At 37.8% G+C, this 21,412-nt stretch overlaps 1 protein-coding gene and 1 long non-coding RNA gene across 2 annotated transcripts; both read right to left on the bottom strand.

Moving 5' to 3' along the window:
* Positions 1–66: 66 nt before the first annotated feature.
* On the bottom strand, positions 67–1,530 carry LOC148694059 (uncharacterized). Its single transcript, XM_088700221.1, has 2 exons — positions 1,262–1,530; positions 67–889 (listed from the first exon to the last, which is right to left on the bottom strand). Exons 1-2 carry the CDS (start codon positions 1,425–1,427, stop codon positions 270–272), a joined length of 786 nt encoding a protein of 261 aa, XP_088556347.1. The 5' UTR covers positions 1,428–1,530; the 3' UTR covers positions 67–269.
* Positions 1,531–5,849: 4,319 nt separating this feature from the next.
* Positions 5,850–20,444, bottom strand: LOC148694058 (uncharacterized). Its single transcript, XR_015966383.1, has 5 exons — positions 20,158–20,444; positions 17,896–18,054; positions 17,497–17,706; positions 7,339–7,470; positions 5,850–7,183 (listed from the first exon to the last, which is right to left on the bottom strand). It is a non-coding gene; the product is annotated as an uncharacterized LOC148694058 (long non-coding RNA).
* Positions 20,445–21,412: the final 968 nt, after the last annotated feature.

The raw sequence follows: 21,412 nt of genomic DNA, 5'->3' as shown, positions 1-21,412 counted from the left end.
TTATATTACCGTAGCCGTAGCTATCGATGAACGACACATTCTCGTTAGAGAAGAAAGAGGGAAAAGTAGAGATAAAACTTAGACATTCAATATTTCACATGGTTTTCTTAATATTTCACATAGTTCTCAAAAGAGAAGGAAGAGACTATATACATAGCAGTTCAGGAAACCACGACTCAGAAGACCTAAATGGGCTTATTATACTTAAACGGGTTACGCCCAATAGGATAGGAACCCAACAGAAACCAGGATAGGTGGTAGGTTGGGAATCATGGTGCTGAACCTGCTGGTGGAGAATCTGGATGGGCAACTTCTTTATTATCACCTAGTTGCCCATTCTTTGAAGTTTTGGAGTTGGAGGACTTAGATGAAGTTTTTTCAGCAGCAAGGGACAACCCTGGAAGTCCTGGGAGACCTGGGAGTCCTGGGAGACCTGGGAGTCCTGGGAGACTGATTGGGAGACCTAGGAGATCAGATTGGTTGAGAGAGGGATCAGTCATTTTGGGGTCCACCTGAGAGGATGATGGGAATGCCATCTCTGAGAACTTCTGGGAATTTAATTTCTTGGAATTCTGAATGTTGGGTTTCTGGTTGCATAAGCTGGGTTGCTTGAGAGGCTTGAAGGTGAAGAAACCAGCAGAGAATATGTGAGTCCCTTGCTTTCTTGCCTTGAGGTATAGGGAAGATGAGGTGGCTGATGAGGCCACAGCACAGTAGGGTTCACTGCTGCGGATTAGTTTCACGGAGCATCCTTCAATTTTCTTGACATCTTTGCTCACCGAGAAGGGCAGATGGACTTTGAATTGCCCAATGCTGTTTGTTTTCATTTGTGCGTTGAAACTTGGTTTTGTTGAAGTCCCATCTTTGCATTCCACACCAACAGAAGCCCCTGCACAAAAACCCCACAAAATTATTGATATTGTGGATAATGCATCCATATCATGTCAGGAAGTTTTGTTGTCTGTTGGAAAGAAATCGTGATTGAAAGCAGAATCTACCGTCAAGGAGTTAGTTTAGGCAAGATTTTTTTTTGCAGTTGATGTGTGTTAATTTTTCGTAGTTGTATGGTTGACTCTTAGGAAATACCTGTATAAAGGTTTTCAGTCATTTAGATTTTACATTTTCTCCATTTAGATTTTAAAAATTAAAATATAAACATGAGTGTGTATAGAAGAAGAAGGGTGTACGGAAATCATTGAACAGGCTACAATATAAAAATAAAATTGATGAAGAACTTGTTGAAAATTTGAGATGAATTTACCTGAGATGAAATGGCTGGTATTTGAGAAATCCTCTTGGAAACATGTGTCACAGTAGACAGTGCCTACAACAACTGCAGAAGGCTGGATCTCCTCATAGCTAGCCTCTGAAGGGGTATGAAATGTAAGAGTAGTAACCAGAAGGATAACTGTAAGAAACCAAGACATTGTTTTACAACCTATCTATTTCCCCTCTAAGAAGCTCTGATATTATTGACTCTAAGAATGTGTTCATACAGGTTGCCTTTTATATATATAAATATTCTCTGTAGGGTTATACAATTTTTTTAGGGCTTATTATATTAATACCCCACAAATTATTGACTAAATCCCATACACTTAATACACTCCACATTTGCTTTTTTGAATTAAAAATTATCCTAATACATCCCACATACTTCCCTATAATACCTCACATTCTCAATATACACCTTATATTTTCTACATACACCCCACATTTCTCAAATCTTATAACCCTCATTTTTTATTTTTAGGGACTGAATCTAAACATTTGAATGTTTAGCTTGCCGAATGATTTGAAAAATATTTAGATTCATTTGAACATTTTTCAATAATAATAATAACAATTTCACAGCTACCATGTTGTTTCCATTTTCTTGTGCATATTTTGATCGAACCAAGTCACCTGCAAGAAAGCATCTTAGTATAGTGCAAGAAAGCACCTTATGAATGCCATTGACTCACTCTGCAATCAGTTTGGAGGCCAAGGCTTTTGAATTATGAGATTCATAAGTGCTAAGTCTTGAATTATGAGATTGAGTAGGACTTTGGGGGCCATAGCTGTTGCCCTCACTTTGCCACCAGTTCATGATCCCCCAGAAGGATATGGCCATACTGTAGTCACTGCAACCACTGCCTAGTTGAAAATTATCATTAAAAATGATTTGGGGTGAGAGGGATTTTGATAATTGAAAAAGATAAATAATACGTTAAAAGTGATTTGAGGTGTATTTAGAAATTTTTTTTTAAACCTAATAAGGTCAAAATTATCATTGCATGATGGGGCAAATAAGTTATTTAATATTACATTTTAATGTGAGATGCATTTAACTTTTTATGGGATGCTAATATAAAAAGAACACTGGTGGGCTATTTTACACGTACACAACAAAATTAACTCAACAGATTAATTGTGATTGACAGACAAATAAGGAATGACTATTTTGGAATATTATAACCTGGGGTCCATCAAGCTTCGTTTTTACACTAATGGAAAAACCAGTCAACTGCAAACCAGAAGAAGTGAACGTAGATAAGTTTCATTCCCTACCACCAAACCAGACAAGTAAAAAAAGGCATGGGATGGTGGGCAAGTAGATTGAGGTTGTTTCTTTTGTTGCTGTAAAAGTCCCAATTGGGTCCCGGTTAGGTGGGAAACTTGAAAAAAAGATTTGAAATCTTGTTTTTTAATCAATTGCATTTTGACATTTAATGTACTAAGTCCGACACACTTGATGTACTACTCTACACACGAGATATGTAGAGTGGCTACAAATTTCATGAGTCTCAGGCTGTACACTATCAGCAACAATAGGTTGCTGCATGTATTTATTCGTGTTGTCTCTTCACACAGAAACAAATGATGCATAGGAGCCCACTTTATAGGCTATGACATTCCTACGAGATTCTGCCGTGTAACCGAGGATATCTATCACGTACGCTCAAATGATGAGCTCCTACTATACTGACTAAAAACATATAAATAAAACTAATGATTAAGAAATATTTGAGTTTGAAACTTATGCAATTAACCTCTTTCTTTTGGTTAACTCAAGAAAAAAAAAAGGATATATCTCTGAAAAATCTCATTCAATTAGATAGGGTAATTAAAAAATAGGACACCAAAGAATTTGACCGCTGAGTCGTATGAGGTCGGAAACTCTCACTTACGGTTCTAAGGGAAGGAATTTACTCCCTATTCTGACCGGGGAGAACAAGCCATTCAACAAGGAGATTCCAAAATTGTTGAGGCTTGGTTCGATCAAGCCACCAAGTATTGAAAACAAGCAATAGCGCTTACTCCTGGTAATTATATTGAAGCATAGAATTGGTTAAAGATTACAAGGCGCTTCGAATAAGAATAGTTTATTATTTAATTTAGATATTTAGTTTTATAGATTTTTTTATATTTGTTATAATTCATTTTTTAATTAATTGTTTGATGTTCCTATCGAGAATCATTTCTCTAGGAAGAACCAATCAAAGAATTTCATATATACAACCGGGATTATCTAATTAATTATAACTCTTAAACTTGATAAAAGTTGTACACACAGAAAGATTTATATGTGGTTGTCTCGCAAAACATAAATACATGTGAAAACTAAAACTTACAATAAAAAATGACTACTTCCCATGATGTTAGAATATGGTATGAGAAATGTTAAGGAGATTATCTTAAAATGAGATTTTTCATAGATTCACCTTCCAGTTTACCGTCAATTTTGGTGCCAACATTATAAAACATTGTATTAAAAACATGAAGTGACAAACAAAAAGTCCATAAAGAATCTCACTTTTAAGAGAATTTCTTTAGCATTTCTCGTATAAGACTTGAGTAGGGAATAAATGAAGATCTTATCATGACATAATAATGTGACATTAATAACGGACTTTATTTGTATGTGTGACATCCAAATCTCGTGGATGTCTTGTACTTGTGCCAAGACACTTAACTGAATCATTAGCATCATTATTAATTTATTTATTTTTGAGTACATCGATATTTTTACACTAAGGGGAGGGGGAGTTCGGATAAACTACGCAATGGTAACCTAATTTGGTATTGAGTTCGCTATCCACGAGATTCGAACCCAAGACCTCTTACTTTCAAGTGAGATGTGTATACATTCCAAACTAGGGTTTTGGTACAGTCATGTGTTGGTGTTGTACCTAGATTCCCTTTGAATCAAACTATCTTTTCCTACTATAAATTTTTTAGTATGTCGGAAGTACGGTCTGATATATCATATAAATAATTGGAAATTTCTTTGTTTTTTTTTACAAGTTTCCAACTAATTGTATTATTACACTCGGTGTACCAAACAGTGTTTACGACACTCTAAAAAATTCTCTCTTTTCCTACCCGCAATCTGATTGTTTTGTTCTTAATTCAATTTCCTGCTTTGTGAGGAAACCTAGGTTTATCTACGACAACCACAACCCTCTCTGTCCCCACTGCAATCTTGTGATGAAATGTTTTCCTTTTATAGTGAAAATGAGTGGCAATTTAGTCGTGTACGAGCGATCTATATTCGTGTGGTATCTACTTACAGGTTGATCGATATACGATAATTCATAACAATTATTGAAACAAAGAAGGGATGGTTTTGTCCAATTCCCTATCATTCGCAAAAGACATGATGTCTTCCCATCACGGGCGAGTTTAGGGCTGCCGTGTGGAGGAGTGAGGTTTAAGGACTTTTTCAAGTCTCACCAATTTCCAAATTGCGCAAACATGTCATTGGCATTTTCTCATTGTACATGAGTGAATTTAAGCATATTTTGAGATTGTAGGGATGTAACCCACCTACCGAGAATAAGAAAAGAGAGCTAGTATTAACACTTCAAATAATTATCATGACCGCTCATAGATAACTTCGAGACTGACATGCATAAAACACTGTTTGCAAGTGCTGATAACAACTCTGAAATATATTAGACACATAATTCATTAGGAGAATTTTGGGGTTTTGGGTACAATAAACCGTGACTTTTGGTGCGCCTAAGCATCAATGTAGTAGATGAAAGTATAAAATTTTGTTTCTCTATACCGCACCCGTTCATCAATGCAACGAGATATTGTAAATTTTCAAGGAATTCCTAATCACTTTAAATGTAATAGTGTAAAGCAGCACTTTTCATCCGTACAATAATACATGAGATGTTTTTTCATCACATGGAGTTGTCAATTTCTAGAACAAGAAGACAATTGGACTGAAGTTGTATGGAAAAGGATCCTCTTTGTGGGGATCCGGGGGATCCATCAATCACAATCGTTCATCATACATCATGCGGTCAGTTTTTGTTAAATACTATTTGTATTCAATTTAAAATTTAAAATTTTAAATTATTTCTGACCGCACGATGTACGATTAACGACTGTGATTGATGGATCCCCCGGATCCCCACAAAAATGATCTGGAGATGATCTTTTGCCAAGTGGTATTAAGCTAAGCAAAAGCATGTCCCTTCATTTAATAAGGGACCAAGTTATAAGGGCGGTATTCTTTCTCCTCCCTCTTTCTCTCCCCTCCCTTCCCTGCTCTTACAAGAAAAATTTTCTTCTCTCTCTTTACAAAGATAAAGTCTTAAGCGTTTAAACAAGAGGAGAGAGGAAAAAAAAAAAAGAGAACTTGCAACCATCAACATCAACATCAACATATCCCTTTGTCTGATGTCGGTTAGTTACGTAAAGAATTATTATTTTCCTTCTTACAACCATCAACATTAAGCTTCAATGAATTTGAATAAAGAGCTTTTCAGTGGAGCAAAGATTCAATCATATGACGTTTATCAATCTTATGAGTATTAGCCTTCAACCATATGCACAAATAGGTTGCTCATCAAACATTGCAAAATCCTGCTCAAAAATAAATTTATTTCGCCAATACCAAATAAACCAACAAGCAACGAAAAAACTAACCTCCACTCTAAACTCCCAATACGAGTGAATCAGTGGTGAGATTAAAACGAAGACAATCATAAAAATCAATTTGGTTAGACAGTTGATTACATTATCAACCTTAGCCAGACCTCTCTTGCCTTAGGACATTCTTAAAAAACATGAGCCGTTGATTCAAAGCCACAAGTACATCTTTAACACTCAGGGTTATTAGTTGTAACCCTTTCAGCCTCTGATCATTGGTTAGGAGGTTATCAAGAGTGAGCAACCATAAGAAACTCTAAACTTTTGAGGAATATGAAGATTCCAAATGAGATTCCATCACAAATTAGGAAAACCACTAGAATTAATGGCCAACATATTACCATCACTTGTGCTCCACTCCAAATACACGTATCTTCCAAAGTATCAAAACCAACTAGAATGCTAAGAATTTGTTCAACAATCTCCTTTGGTAAAACAAGTAGTGTTTACCAATATCTCAACCATTATTGTAACAATAATCAGCTATGGTAGCCTTAAGCATATCGTCAGAGAGTAGGTAGCTACCATGATGAAGTAAAATACCACATTTAGCCGATTTGTCAGTTCAAAATTTTACCGTATTCCCATTTCCAAATTCACCAAAGTAGCCCTTCATACAAAAGTTTAGTCCCTTCAAGAACACCTTTCCAAGTGCAAGAAGAGCCTAAAGCAATTTTATCATTGAGTAACTGGCCCAATGGTCAATGTACTTGCCACTGAAAACTTTTGCCCAGAGACCATTATCCCTCCATCAATCTCCAAGAGTTCTTAGCAAGAAGAGCTGTTCATAACTCTCAAGTTTTTCAAGCCAAGCCCACCAAGAGACTTCGGAAGGCAAACTTGGCCCGAACCTGTCTGCCTACCTTAACTCTAAACCCTAAACACTGTCTGCATACCATATACTGGGATAGTGGAGGTAGAAGACTGAACAAGACTGGTCCGACCAGTAAGAGATGACGAATCACCTTCCAAGCAGGAAGTCTAGCTTGAGCCGTTTCCACCAGGCCTTTGTAGGTGTTTTTAGTAATGCCAGAATGAATGAGACCAGGGCTTTGTAGAAGTGGCAAATTTGATCAAGGAAGACCGGGGAGATCCCGAGAAAATCTTGTTTGCTGAGTACTCGATTAATATAGTGCTCCTGATCATAAAATGCAAGGAGCTGCTCCACATGATTATGCCAGGCAGCAACGTTTAATCCATCGACTAGGACCCAGTCCACAACAGTTGCTGCTGGTTGCTCCCACCATTCATCAAGCTGCAGAACGTATTACAGTTCAGACAATTAAAAGAGGGGAAAGACAAAACAAAAACAGAAAGAACTTATACTGCTAAGGTAGAAAAATGGACTGTCTATACAACTACTATACAATTAAAAAATGCAGACCAACTTCGCGTATGGTGGTCACTCACCAATCACCTAACATAGTTGCAATCTTCCAAGCACTTCTGAGCACTCAAAATTGCAGCCTTAAGTTCAGGCAACCATTTCTCATGACAATTTTCTCTTGGTCAGCAGCCACATTTAAACAATAGCTCGTTGTCCTGCACAGTAGTAGATAAAAATTTAAGTGCATGTTAATCTAAAAACATAGTCAGAGATCCTACGATGCTTATTAATAAACATCCCATATTTGAATGGTTTAATATGTAGAATGAATTTAAAATAACACCAGAGCTACACATCGTGAGTTTTGACAGCAGATTAGAACAAAGAGCAAACATGTATTTAGAATATGGATGAAAAAAATTCAGAACATCTAGCGCAACAAATGAAAACTACGCAATTGGTGATATCATTTGCATACGTTCCAGGGAAATTGAAGTCTCCTGGTGAATTAACCCCAGACCTATAATCATAAATAGGGTCTTTGGGCATCTAAAGAGGAGACCGTCGATTTCATTTAATAAAAAAAGAGTTCGTCTACTCGTTGGGCTGCTAGAAAAATTTGTCTTGAATTTTATATTATATATATGAACTTTTGCCTGGAACTTAAAGAAAAAGAGCCAACACTTCATGGAATGACCAGACATGGTTTATACAATGCTAGTATATGAAGCGATGATAGGAGCATATTTACGCACCTTAGTTTAGCTTGTTTTTGTGCATTTATAGTGTTTTTCCTTAGCAAAGTAGTCTTTTAAGCTAGTTCTATGTGTTTTCAGGTTTTAAGGGCAAAGTATGCAAACTGATGCATTTTGGAGCCTTTTGGAGCAAATTAGAGCTTGGAATGGACATCATTTGCTTGGAGCCAAGATGATGGACGAAATTGAAGATTTGATGATGATGTTTCCTACTTGAACAAGGTTTCCTAGTCGAAGTAGGAAAACGCCTAATTAAAAGATGAAATCCTAGTCAACAAAGGATTCTTAATTGAAGAAGGATTCCTAATCAACGAGGGATTCCTAGTTGAAGATGGATTCCTAGAAGAATGAAGATTCCTACTCAAATAAGGTTTCCTACTTGATGAAGGAAAGTCAAAATCCAAATGGTCTCAAGTGAAGCAACAAAGAAGTTTTCCAAGTCCAAGAAGGAAAAGGAGTCCAAGATGAAGAAGGAATGACGAAGACAAAGTTTCCTAATCCTAATAGGCAAAGTTTCCAAGTGCAATGAGGAGTCCTTATCCATTTAGGGCACTTTATCCATTTAGGATACCTTATCCTTGTTCTAGAAACCTTATCCATCCTTGCCGTGAGTTTTCCTTGCATTAGAGGGTTTCTAGAAGCCCTAATCTGCCCTATCCTTTAGTGCCGCACCTATCCCTTTTTGAAAGCTGCTTTCCCTTGCCTTGCAAGGCATTCTAGAAGCCTTATCACCTCATCTCCTTACCTGCCGCACCTAGGAAGCATTATCCCTTTTTATTTCTGATTTCTAAGCCTATTTCCTTGTGGATTTGGGTTATTCAAGTCCATATCTGATTACCCTAGGGTTTTAAGTGCCTATATATACTCATATTAACCCCTAGATCAGGATACCACCTCTCATACACATTCATTCATTCCAGAAATTCGTCCAACCCTCTCCACACCCTTGCCGCAGCCACCAAACACCTTTCTCCTTAGTTTTAAGCTTTGCCGCACCATCCCCTTTCCCTAAACACTACTACATCCCTCCATGACCATGTTTCCATACACTTAAGGCCCTAAACCTGTCCCTAGACCTTTGCCGCACCAAGGAGGAGGAGAAGGAAGCTCGGAAGTTCATGCAATTCGAGTTCGCGTCGCTGGAATTTCTAGGTGTTTCTTTTCCTTTGATTTCAATGTTTAATTTCAATTCTCTTTGTTTTGTGCGTATGAGGAACTAAACCCCCCACCTCTTGGCTAGGGGGGATTCGAAACCATGATCATGCTTGCTATATGATTTGATTACCTCTAATTGCGTTTCATAAGTTGTGAATTCAATTCACTTATCTATTTAAATTAAACTGATTTGTGTGTGTTGGTTGAGAGTGCACGCTTAATTATTATGCATAAATCTAATGCTAGGATATAAGGAAGTTTCACCTAATCGTTACAAATTTATATTCACAAGTAGTAAAAGTTGATGATCTCAATTGCGTTAAGTAAATTCTTGGCATAAGTTTCATGCAATTCATAGTAACGAGTGCTTCGTCAATGCTTATGGTTTTCAAAGAACTTAATGATTCTTGCTTGTATCTCTGTTATGCAATTCATGTAGGGAACTTGTGGGGAATGCTTTGGGTTGTCGTATGCAATCATCCAATTCAATAACGTTAGGAAAATCTGAGGGTTAATTAGTGCAATTCACGGTTAATCTGGGGCGTTGAGAATTCATGGTTTATTGAAAAGCAATTAGAAATCGTTTTGTGTGCAAGTATGGCATGTGTGGAGATGAACCCCTTAGCTAGCCTTCATTCCATTCATTAAATCCAAATTCGTTTTAAAATCTGTTCGTTTTACAAAGTTTTAAGTTTTGTTTTCAAATTTGTCAAAATCAAAATCCCCCTTTACTTGGAGTGTCAAATTAGTTAGAAATCAATTTAGTTTGTGTTTTTAAAGTATCTTGAGTCAAGTTATAACTATTTTCGTCCAAATTCTTCTCTAGTGCTCAAAACTGCTCAGAAAGTAGTTTTAAGGCAGTTTTGAGTGTTTTCTTGTTGTTTTGAGTCTTTTGGTTTGTCTTAGTGTTTTAAACTTTAGTTTTGCATTCTTTGGGTCTAGTTTGGTGTTTTATATTGTGTTTTTACGTTTTTGAGTCAAATCCAAGTGATTAACAATCCCTCCTAATCCCCGGTCCAGAACGATCCCTACTTACATTCTTCACTACAATTGATAAAAAGAGGGTTTAATTTGTGTGCGTATAAATCTTGCATCAAATTTTGGCGCCGTTGCCAGGGATTAGCAACTTTGCTAATCCCTTGGATTGTTATTTTCGTTTTCTTATCAGATCAGATTCTTATGTTATTTTGTTTCTTGTTTTAGGTACTTGTTTATGACTCGGAGTTCTAATCCGGTTCACGAACATATTTTAGACTTTGACGACGATTTTGAGCGTGAGTTGAGACGTAAGAGGAAGAACCTGGAACCTAGTGAATCAAGTGCAAGTTCCGAGTCCGTTTCTGAATTTGAAGAAGAAGTGGAAGACATGGCAGCGGACAACCGAACAATCAAGGAGCTTTCCACTTCAGGATTGGCCAATGCCGCACCCTTGTGCATCCAATACCCAAGGGCGGCTCAAGACAAGACTGCCGAGTTCGAATTGAAGTCAAGCCTATTACATCACATTCCGAAGTACCATGGGCTATCCATGGAAGATCCGAACAAGCACTTGAAGGAGTTTGAAGTCGTTTGCTCAAGCATGACTCTGGTGAACGTGGATGAGAGCATCTTGAAGATGAAGGCCTTTCCCTTTTTCTCTCCAAGAGAAAGCGAAAGATTGGTTGTACGAATTGGCTCCCGGAACTGTCACATCATGGGAGAGCATGAAACGAGCTTTCTTGGAGAAGTTTTTCCCAACTTCTTGAGTCATCCTCTTACGAAAAAGGATAAGTGGAATTCAACAAGATGAAGGTGAATCCTTTCCTACTTATTATGAACGTTTTAAATCTCTTGTTGCTTCATGTCCACAGCATCAAATGAAGGAGGAACTACTTCTACAATACTTTTACGAGGGACTTCTACCTATTGAACGTCAAATGCTTGATGCCTCAGCGGGAGGAGCCTTGGTGGACAAGACCCCTACGGCTGTAAAGATGTTGATTGCTAATCGAGCGTTGAACGCTCAACAATACGAAGGTGTTGGACAAAGGAGCATGCCACGGCAACATCAAGTTAATGAGGTAAGTGCCATAACCGAACTTCAAAATCAAATGGCTAACCTTACTACGTTGCTTTCTCAGGTGGTGGAAGGTCCAAAAGTCAAAACCGTATCTTCTTGTGGCGTATGCTCCATGCAAGGACACCCTACGGACAAGTGCCCACAATTGATCGAGAATGGAGGGTGGGAGACACTCAATGTCGTGGGATATGGCAACCAATACCAAACACGTGGTGATCCGTTTTCTAATACTTACAATCCCGGTTGGCGTGATCATCCGAATTTCAAATGGCGAGACCCCCAACAAGGTCAACAACAAAGCGGATTTAGGCAACAACCCCCGGGTTTCTATCAAAAGCCGTTGGCACCACCACAAGTCCAAGCACAACCTGCCCAAAGCAATGTAGGTAATTCAAGTGATAATGATAAGATTTTTCAATTACTTACTACTTTGACGCAGGAAGTCCAAACTCAAAACAAAGAGAGGCAAATCCAAGACAAGAGGGTGGACAACTTGGAGAAGCAAGTGGGACAAATTGCCGAGTTCATGGGGCAATTTCGTGAGCAAGAAAGGTTGCCTAGCTCAACGGTGGTCAATCCGAAAGGTGGATTCGAATCTGCAAAAGCTATGCATTTGCGAAGTGGAAAGCAAGTCGGATCTGACCTCAAACCATCCAAATCACGTTCCAACGAGGAGGATGAGTTGAGAATTGAAGAGGATGAGCAAAGGCCACTCACGGCCAAGGTGGAACCAAATGTGCCGCAAGTTCCAAGTGATCCCAAGTCGTCCAATTCATCCAATAAAGGTAAAAATGTGTCAAGTTCGGTTCCTACTAATGATTTTCCTGCGAATGTTCCTTTTCCTAGTAGGTTTAAGCAAACAAAGAAAGAAGAAGCGGAAAAAGACATTTTGGAGACGTTTCGGAAAGTTCAAGTCAATATCCCCCTTTTGGATGCAATCAAGCAAGTCCCGAGGTACGCCAAGTTCTTGAAGGAACTTTGCACCAATAGGAGGAGGATTTCGACCAAGGAGGTGGTCAAAGTAGGTGAAAACGTCTCAGCCATCTTGCAACGCAAACTGCCCCCTAAATGCAAAGATCCGGGTAGTTTCACAATTCCGTGTGTTATTGGTAATTCTAGGTTTGAATCTGCCATGTTAGACTTAGGTGCATCCATAAATGTCATGCCATATTCAATTTATGCATCTATGAACCTAGGAGCGTTGAAAAATGATGGTGTTATTATACAATTGGCCGATAGATCTAATGCCTATCCAAAGGGAGTTTTGGAAGATGTTTTAGTGCAGGTCAATCATTTAATCTTTCCGGCGGATTTTTATGTGCTTGAAATGGACGACTCGGTTCATTCTCCACCCTTGCCACTCCTACTTGGAAGACCGTTCATGAAAACAGCCCAAACAAAGATTGATGTGGCCAAAGGAGCACTAACAATGGAGTTTGGTGGTGATATAATTAAATTCAATGTCTATGACTCTATTAAGAATTCTAATGATTGTCATTCTTGTTTTGCCATAGATGTGCATAAGGATATAGGGCCGAAAGGATCTGCACCTATCAAGAAGGATGTATCAAGAACCACCATTGGAGAAGAACTTGGAGTGATTGCCCTACAACCACCCAATATGGCCGAAAGTAGCCATGGTGACACTGTTGATAGGGCTGCCGATTTTGAGCCTTCACCACAATATGTTTGTAAGTCTTCAAGCCCAATTTCAATTCCCATTTCACTTAATAGGTTGTTACCTTCTTTGGTGCAGGTGCCCAACCGATTTAAAGGTGGTGGGAGCATTTACATGGACTTTCGAAACCAAAACACCACCATCAGGGAGGATCACTACCCCTTCCCATTCATTGAGCCATATTATGAAAGCGTTGAAGGGCATGTTGTGGAAGAGCTTCCCTTGCATGCCGTGGGCACCAATCTGGAGTGATTGGGTTCTTCGTCCGGCTGTACGACGTTAAAGCAAGCGCTACTTGGGAGGCAACCCATGCATTCAACAAAGGAAGACCTAGAAAGCACTCCAATTCCAGATTTGCGTTCCTAAACTCTTCTCTTTGTTGCTATTTCGTTTCTTCCATGTTAGGTTGTTTAGTTGTTGTTTTGTTTGTTTGTTTGTTAATTGTGTGAGTCTATGCTTGAAACATTGAGGACAATGTTTGATTTAAGTGTGGGGGGGGGGGGGGGTAACCAAAGTGTTTTGATGCAAATTCGTAGGGTTTTATCAACCATAATTTCAAATGTTGTTTCTTGCTGTTTTTAGGTGTTTTTAGGCTGTTTTGGTGTGTTTTAGTATTTGTTGTTCTAAAAATCCGAAAATCCCAGAAAAAATTGAAAAAAAATTGTTTTGAAAAAAAAAAAAGTTGTTTTTAAGTTGTTTTTGTGTGTTTGTTTGTGTCTTAGGGTACCTTCCAATACAATGATGAGGATTCGGTTTGTAATTGCATGACTGTTAAAGAGAATGATTAACATGGATGAAAGTTTGATTTACTCTTTGGTTCATGTTTGGTTGTGGTTATAATTTATGAATTCACATGCAATCATAAAAAATAAAAAAAAATTAGTTTTTGTAACATGCTTGAAGGAAGGAACTCAAACAAATGCTACAACCTTGTGAGACTTGAGCCTAAACGTTTATTTGGAGAGTTAACGTTTATTTGGAGAGTTAATAATCTGTGCATTGTTGTTTTCTAAAAGTCGTTGCATGATCTCATTATTCTTTGCTTGGTTGCTACTTAGAAGGCGTTTCATCATTTAGTTCCAAACACTAGAACTCATGCCCAATTCATTCAAGGCATGTTATTGATTTGCATAACACATATTCAGGATGAAGTTGTGTAGTGACCACCATAGCCAAATTGCCATATTTCCCTATTTCATTTGTTTTGTAGGATTTAACCCCGTTGAGCCTTGTGTAGCCTACTTTCTTTGTTAACCCACAATTATCCTCACCTAGCCTAGAGTAGGACCACCCATACCTTTGTTCTTGAAGCATAGTAAAAGCATAACTCAAGATGAATTCCTTTTGATCATTGCATTGCAGAAAACAAGTGTGGGGGAAGGATTCTTGATATATGGGTGTGCCAAAGTCTTGAATGAGGCACGGCAAAGAAAAGAAAAAATAAAAATAAAAAAAATTCGTGGAAAATAAGAAGAAAAAAAGAAAAGTTGTGAAAAGAATGAAAAAGGAGTTGAAAAGATGTGAAAAAGTGTTCTCAAGTGTTGTTTGTTGAAGGAAGGGTCCAAAACATTGAATTCGGCCCTAATTGATTGCTTGAACCTTCCCTTTGAGTTTAAAAGTTGATTTCGGTATTCTTAGGGGAATTCTAAGTTCAATTTCATTATGTTGCTTACTATTGCTTTAAAGAACGTTTGTTTTCCCTATCCTTTCGTTGTTAGCCAACTCCCCAAGCCCCGTTACAACCCTTGACTTTAATCTTGAGTGTTGTGTGTTTCAATTTGTGGAGTTTGAATTTGGTTTGAGCATATGGTGTCACTGGTTCTCGCATCTAAGTAGTAGCATTCCATTCATGAAATCATATTGATAAACATGTTTTTTAACTCCGAAAAGTGCTTTCTTTGTCATACATATATGTGAGCATTCGTTTTCATATTTACATCTATCTTCTCACATATAACTAGTATAGGGTGTGTAGTCAGAAAATCTGTGTGAAAATTGAGTGCATATCTAGTAAGGAATTGAGGAAATTCTCTAAGGCATGTTACTACATTCAAAATCATGTTTTAATTGGTTATTTGTGAACTAATGAGTAGTGACCATGATTAAGTAAATGCTTAAGCGTAAAGATGGCTAAAATCTGTGGGAATGATGATTTTTAACATGTCATGTGCATTGGAAATCCCTGAGGCGATTGTTGGAAGGTGTAGGTTGTGTTTTACTCGTTTTACTTCGTTTATTTACTTTGTTTCATTTTGTTTTGCTCGAGGACTAGCAAAAGCTAAGTGTGGGGGAATTTGATAGGAGCATATTTACGCACCTTAGTTTAGCTTGTTTTTGGGCATTTATAGTGTTTTTCCTTAGCAAAATAGTCTTTTAAGCTAGTTCTATGTGTTTTCAGGTTTTAAGGGCAAGTATGCAAAAGGATGCATTTTGGAGCCTTTTGGAGCAAATTAGAGCTTGGAATGGACATCATTTGCTTGGAGCCAAGATGATGGACGAAATTGAAGATTTGAAGATGATGTTTCCTACTTGAACAAGGTTTCCTAGTCGAAGTAGGAAAATGCCTAATTAAAAGATGAAATCCTAGTCAACAAAGGATTCTTAATTGAAGAAGGATTCCTAATCAACGAGGGATTCCTAGTTGAAGATGGATTCCTAGAAGAATGAAGATTCCTACTCAAATAAGGTTTCCTACTTGATGAAGGAAAGTCAAAATCCAAATGGTCTCAAGTGAAGCAACAAAGAAGTTTTCCAAGTCCAAGAAGGAAAAGGAGTCCAAGATGAAGAAGGAATGACGAAGACAAAGTTTCCTAATCCTAATAGGCAAAGTTTCCAAGTGCAATGAGGAGTCCTTATCCATTTAGGATACCTTATCCTTGTTCTAGAAACCTTATCCATCATTGCCGTGAGTTTTCCTTGCATTAGAGGGTTTCTAGAAGCCCTAATCTACCCTATCCTTTAGTGCCGCACCTATCCCTTCTAGAAAGCTGCTTTCCCTTGCCTTGCAAGGCATTCTAGAAGCCTTATCACCTCATCTCCTTACCTGCCGCACCTAGGAAGCATTATCCCTTTTTATTTCTGATTTCTAAGCCTATTTCCTTGTGGATTTGGGTTATTCAAGTCCATATCTGATTACCCTAGGGTTTTAAGTGCCTATATATACTCATATTAACCCCTAGATCAGGATACCACCTCTCATACACATTCATTCATTCCAAAAATTCGTCCAACCCTCTCCACACCCTTGCCGCAGCCACCAAACACCTTTCTCCTTAGTTTTAAGCTTTGCCGCACCATCCTCTTCCCCTAAACACTACTACATCCCTCCATGACCATGCATCCATACACCTAAGGCCCTAAACCTGTCTCTAGACCTTTGCCGCACCAAGGAGGAGGAGAAGGAAGCTCGGAAGTTCATGCAATTCGAGTTCGCGTCGCTGGAATTTCTAGGTGTTTCTTTTCCTTTGATTTCAATGTTTAATTTCAATTCTCTTTGTTTTGTGCGTATGAGGAACTAAACCCCCCCCCCCTTGGCTAGGGGGGATTCGAAACCATGATCATGCTTGCTATATGATTTGATTACCTCTAATTGCGTTTCATAAGTTGTGAATTCAATTCACTTATCTATTTAAATTAAACTGATTTGTGTGTGTTGGTTGAGAGTGCACGCTTAATTATTATGCATAAATCTAATGCTAGGATATAAGGAAGTTTCACCTAATCGTTACAAACTTATATTCACAAGTAGTAAAAGTTGATGATCTCAATTGCGTTAAGTAAATTCTTGGCATAAGTTTCATGCAATTCATAGTAACGAGTGCTTCGTCAATGCTTATGGTTTTTAAAGAACTTAATGATTCTTGCTTGTATCTCTGTTATGCAATTCATGTAGGGAACTTGTGGGGAATGCTTTGGGTTGTCGTATGCAATCATCCAATTCAATAACGTTAGGAAAATCTGAGGGTTAATTAGTGCAATTCACGGTTAATCTGGGGCGTTGAGAATTCATGGTTTATTGAAAAGCAATTAGAAATCGTTTTGTGTGCAAGTATGGCATGTGTGGAGATGAACCCCTTAGCTAGCCTTCATTCCATTCATTAAATCCAAATTCGTTTTAAAATCTGTTCGTTTTACAAAGTTTTAAGTTTTGTTTTCAAATTTGTCAAAATCAAAATCCCCCTTTACTTGGAGTGTCAAATTAGTTAGAAATCAATTTAGTTTGTGTTTTTAAAGTATCTTGAGTCAAGTTATAACTATTTTCGTCCAAATTCTTCTCTAGTGCTCAAAACTGCTCAGAAAGTAGTTTTAAGGCAGTTTTGAGTGTTTTCTTGCTGTTTTGAGTCTTTTGGTTTGTCTTAGTGTTTTAAACTTTAGTTTTGCATTCTTTGGGTCTAGTTTGGTGTTTTATATTGTGTTTTTACGTTTTTGAGTCAAATCCAAGTGATTAACAATCCCTCCTAATCCCCGGTCCAGAACGATCCCTACTTACATTCTTCACTACAATTGATAAAAAGAGGGTTTAATTTGTGTGCGTATAATTCTCATATCAAGCGACTAGTAAATTTATGAGCACTATTGAAGCTGAGGTCCTTACCATGTTAACTTTTAGTAATGAGGTACATATGATTTCAAGTTCTGATCTGCGGTAATCAAATTCTTCAATCTTCTTCCACTTCTTTTTAAAAGAAACTTCAGCTTCTTTCCTTTCCGCACATAATTTATTAAAGCGTTGTATTTCAGACATCGGTGTATTCAAGCTAGCCCTCAAGCCAGCAACTTCTCTTTCCTTGGCCCAAACCTCCAGCTACACAAAGAAAATGGAAGACTATGAAAAACCAGATGATAACACAGTGCAGGCTAAAAGTAACCTAGTATGCAGTATACAACTATGAAAAGGATCAAAAGACTGAAACTAATCAAACATGTCACCCATGGTGCTATTTCCACCCAAGCTATTGGTAGTTAATACTTTTAATATGCAAGGAAGATTTACCTCAAGTTGCCTAAGACTGCCCACATTTTGTGATGTTCCTGAAGAAATTACATCAGTATTGCCATGCAAGCGTTTTATAAGTTTTTGACATAGATCCCTAGCTTCTGCAGCTTTGTTCAGTGCATCTTCAGTAGCCAAAAATTGCTGAACGTGTGCTTTCTGTGAACAATGTATTCCAAATAACAAGTTAAACTCTTGCAACAAAACAAAAGCAGAAAATGTAGGGGTGAAATGGAACCGAGCAATTATTTCATTTAAACAGTATGGTCGTTTATGGAATTAGGGTTTAGACCTACTATTATACTTTGTATGGGGATAAATCATTTAGACCAACTATTATACTTTGTATGGGGATAAATCATTTAAAATTACTGATGACATACATACTTGGCGACAATGATATCAACACATACAAATGACATGTCCTCCAACTTTTCTTCAAGAGAAATAATATCCCTACCACTCGTTGTCTGTTGGAAAGAAATCGTGATTGAATGCAGAGTCTTACCGCCAAGGAGTTGGGCGAGATTTTTTTGTAATTGATTTGTTATTTACTTTTCATAGTTGTACATTTGTGTCACATCCCGACTCGGACTCCACCACATCCCGAGCTTGACTCCACCGTAGCACGATATTGTCTGCTTTGGGCCCCGACCACACCCTCACGGTTTTGTTTCTGGGAACTCACACAAGAACTTCCCCAGTAGGTCACCGATCCTGGGATTGCTCTCGCGCGAACTCACTTAACTTCGGAGTTCCGATGAACTCCGAAGCCAATGAGATCTAAAAAGGCCTCATGCTATATGGAGGTGGGTATGTACATATTAGGCATATAGGATCCTCTCCCTTGGGCGATGTGGGATCTAACAGGGTAATTCGACGTCCTGAACTTGTTTCTGATGTACGTTTTCCCAAATTAATTCGTTTGAGTAGAGTTTGACTAAATGTACCCTTTATGTGCTTAGGTGCAATTAATAGCGGCGATTCCGTTATTCCTTTTTGGTACGGCTTTGCACCAATGGTGTACGGTGAGTGGATCCCTTCTAAAATGTTTTTTTTAATAGTAGAAATGCATACATGGAAAAGCATGATTTAACAATAATGTTCTATGAAACGCTTTGAGATAACATATATCTAATGGATGACGATATACTATTTAGAACAGGTTTAGAACACCTCTTTATAGTATAGATGATGGATAACTTTATACTATGAAGTTGCCTTTCAAATAAATGTTGTTCAATGATTTTGTACTTACCTAGTGGTCCCTATTCCGCTACGGGGCGAGGGATAGATTCCGTCTCAGGCGATGGTTACGGTGTTGGCATAGGGCCTCAAGGGCTTTTCCTATGGCAATTAGCACAGGGATGGGGAGCTGGCACGGGGCCTAGGGGTGATTTTCCTCTGGCAATTGGCAAAGAGATGGGGAGCTGGCATGGGACCTGGAAGGATATTGGACATTCACTAGTGATTACGATATATACGAGATATGTTTTGAGACATTGCACTGCATGCTAGGTTTCAGAAAATCTATTTTATTTATCATGCTATATGTGTTTCCATAAAACTTGGGGTTTAGTATGTTGATAACTATTTTATTATATCTATATCAACTTGGTCCACTCATGTTTGTTTTGCGCCCCCATCAAGACTTAGAATCGAGGCATACAATCCCGGCGTCAAGACAGTTCCACATCAGCATCTTCGAGTCCTCTCGGTGTAGGACCCATCCTCTTATTCATTCAATTTTATATTATTTCTTTTTAGTATTCTAGTTAGTTGTATGCTTTGAACACGTTCCTTAAATGCATATTCATTATATTTAAATTTATAAGTCTTATTTATTCCTTATTCTCAGCATTTGCATTCAATAAATGGCTTTCGTCACCCTCGGATGTCGGTCAGCACGTGCCTATCCTGGTGTTTGCAGAATATCAGAATCGGGGCGTGTCAATTTGACTCATATATAGGAAATACTTGTATAAAGGTTTTCAGTCATTTTCTTGTACTTTCTTATTTTTTTTTCATTTTGTACGCTTGTTTTTTTCGTTATTTTGATTTTCTTTGATTCATTTGAATTTAGAGATTACAAAATAAACATAAGTGTGTGGAGGAGAAGGTGTATGGAAATCATTGAACGGATCTCTGTTTATGGAGGAGAAGGTCTACAGAAATCATTAAACGAACGTCTGTTTTATAGCCGGACTACAATATAAAAATAAATTTGATGAAGAACTTGTTGAAAATTTGAGATTAATTTACCTGAAATGAAATGGCTGGTATGTGAGAAATCCTCTTGGAAACATGTGTCACAGTAGACAGTTGCTACAATAACTGCAGAAGGATCGTTCTTCTCATGGCTAGCCTCTGAAGGAGTATGAAATGTAAGAGCAGTAACAAGAAAGATAACTGTAAAAAACCAAGACATGGTTTTAGATCCCATCTATTCCCCTCTAAGAAGCTCTGATATTCTTGAGTCGAAGAATGAGTTGATACAGGTTGTCTTTTAGTTATATCAAATGCTGAGGCCTTATAACTAATGTAAATATTCTCTGTAGGATTATACACACTTTACATGTACGCAAAATTAACTCCTCAAATTGTTTGTGATTGACAGACAAATAAGGAATGACTATCTTCGAATCTTATATAGCCTGGGGTCCATCGAGCTTCAGTATTACACTCATGGAAAAACCAGTCAACTGCAAATCAGAAGTGAATGTAGCTAGGTTTCGTTCCCTACCACCAAACCATACAAGAAAAAAAAGGTAATATTTGTGATGGTGGGCAAGTAGATAAAAAGAGAGGTCCCTAATTTTTGTGTTCCTGTGTGTTTCGTTGTTGTTTCTTTGTTGGTGTAAGAATGCCAAAGGGAATACTTGGGTCCCCGTTAGTTGAGAAACTTGAAAAAAAAAACTGAACCTTTTTTTTTCTAACTGATTGCATTATTAGTGTTTGTATCTACTTACAGGTTGATCAATATACAAAACTCATAATAATTATTGAATAAAAGAAAGAAGTTTTCATTTTACTAATATAATAAGAGTGTTGACTGTTTACTTGTATTGATGTTTTGTGTTCGAAATAGTCAGCGGAATGAAGTGGGAATGCATGTTGAAGTTAAAAAATGGGATGCTTTTACTTAACCAAAAAAAAAAAAAAGGGATGCTTTTATAAAGAAGAAGGGATGGTTTTGTCCAATTCCCTGCCATTCACAAAAGACATGTCTTCTCATCACGGGCGGGGGAGTGAGGATCAAGGACTTTTTCATGTCTCACCAATTTTCAAATGGTGTCAAACTTGACAATGACATAAGCATTTTCTCATTCTATGAGTGAATTTATGCATATTTTAAGATTGTAGGATGTACCGGACCTAACAGAACAAGAAAGATGACTGTTATTACACTTTAAAGTAATTATCATGAACTCCTCATAAATAATATCGAGATGTGCATCAGCGAAGCTACAGAGGCGCAAAGAGGTGTGCTTGCACCTCTGGTCGCAGGAGTTCGTTC

This window comes from Pyrus communis, chromosome 9 (assembly GCF_041283825.1).
Source record: "Pyrus communis isolate YQ-2024b chromosome 9, ASM4128382v1, whole genome shotgun sequence".
Lineage (NCBI taxonomy): Eukaryota > Viridiplantae > Streptophyta > Magnoliopsida > Rosales > Rosaceae > Pyrus > Pyrus communis.
The sequence above is the reverse complement of the archived record's forward strand: the minus strand, read 5'-3'. Positions and strand labels throughout refer to the sequence as shown.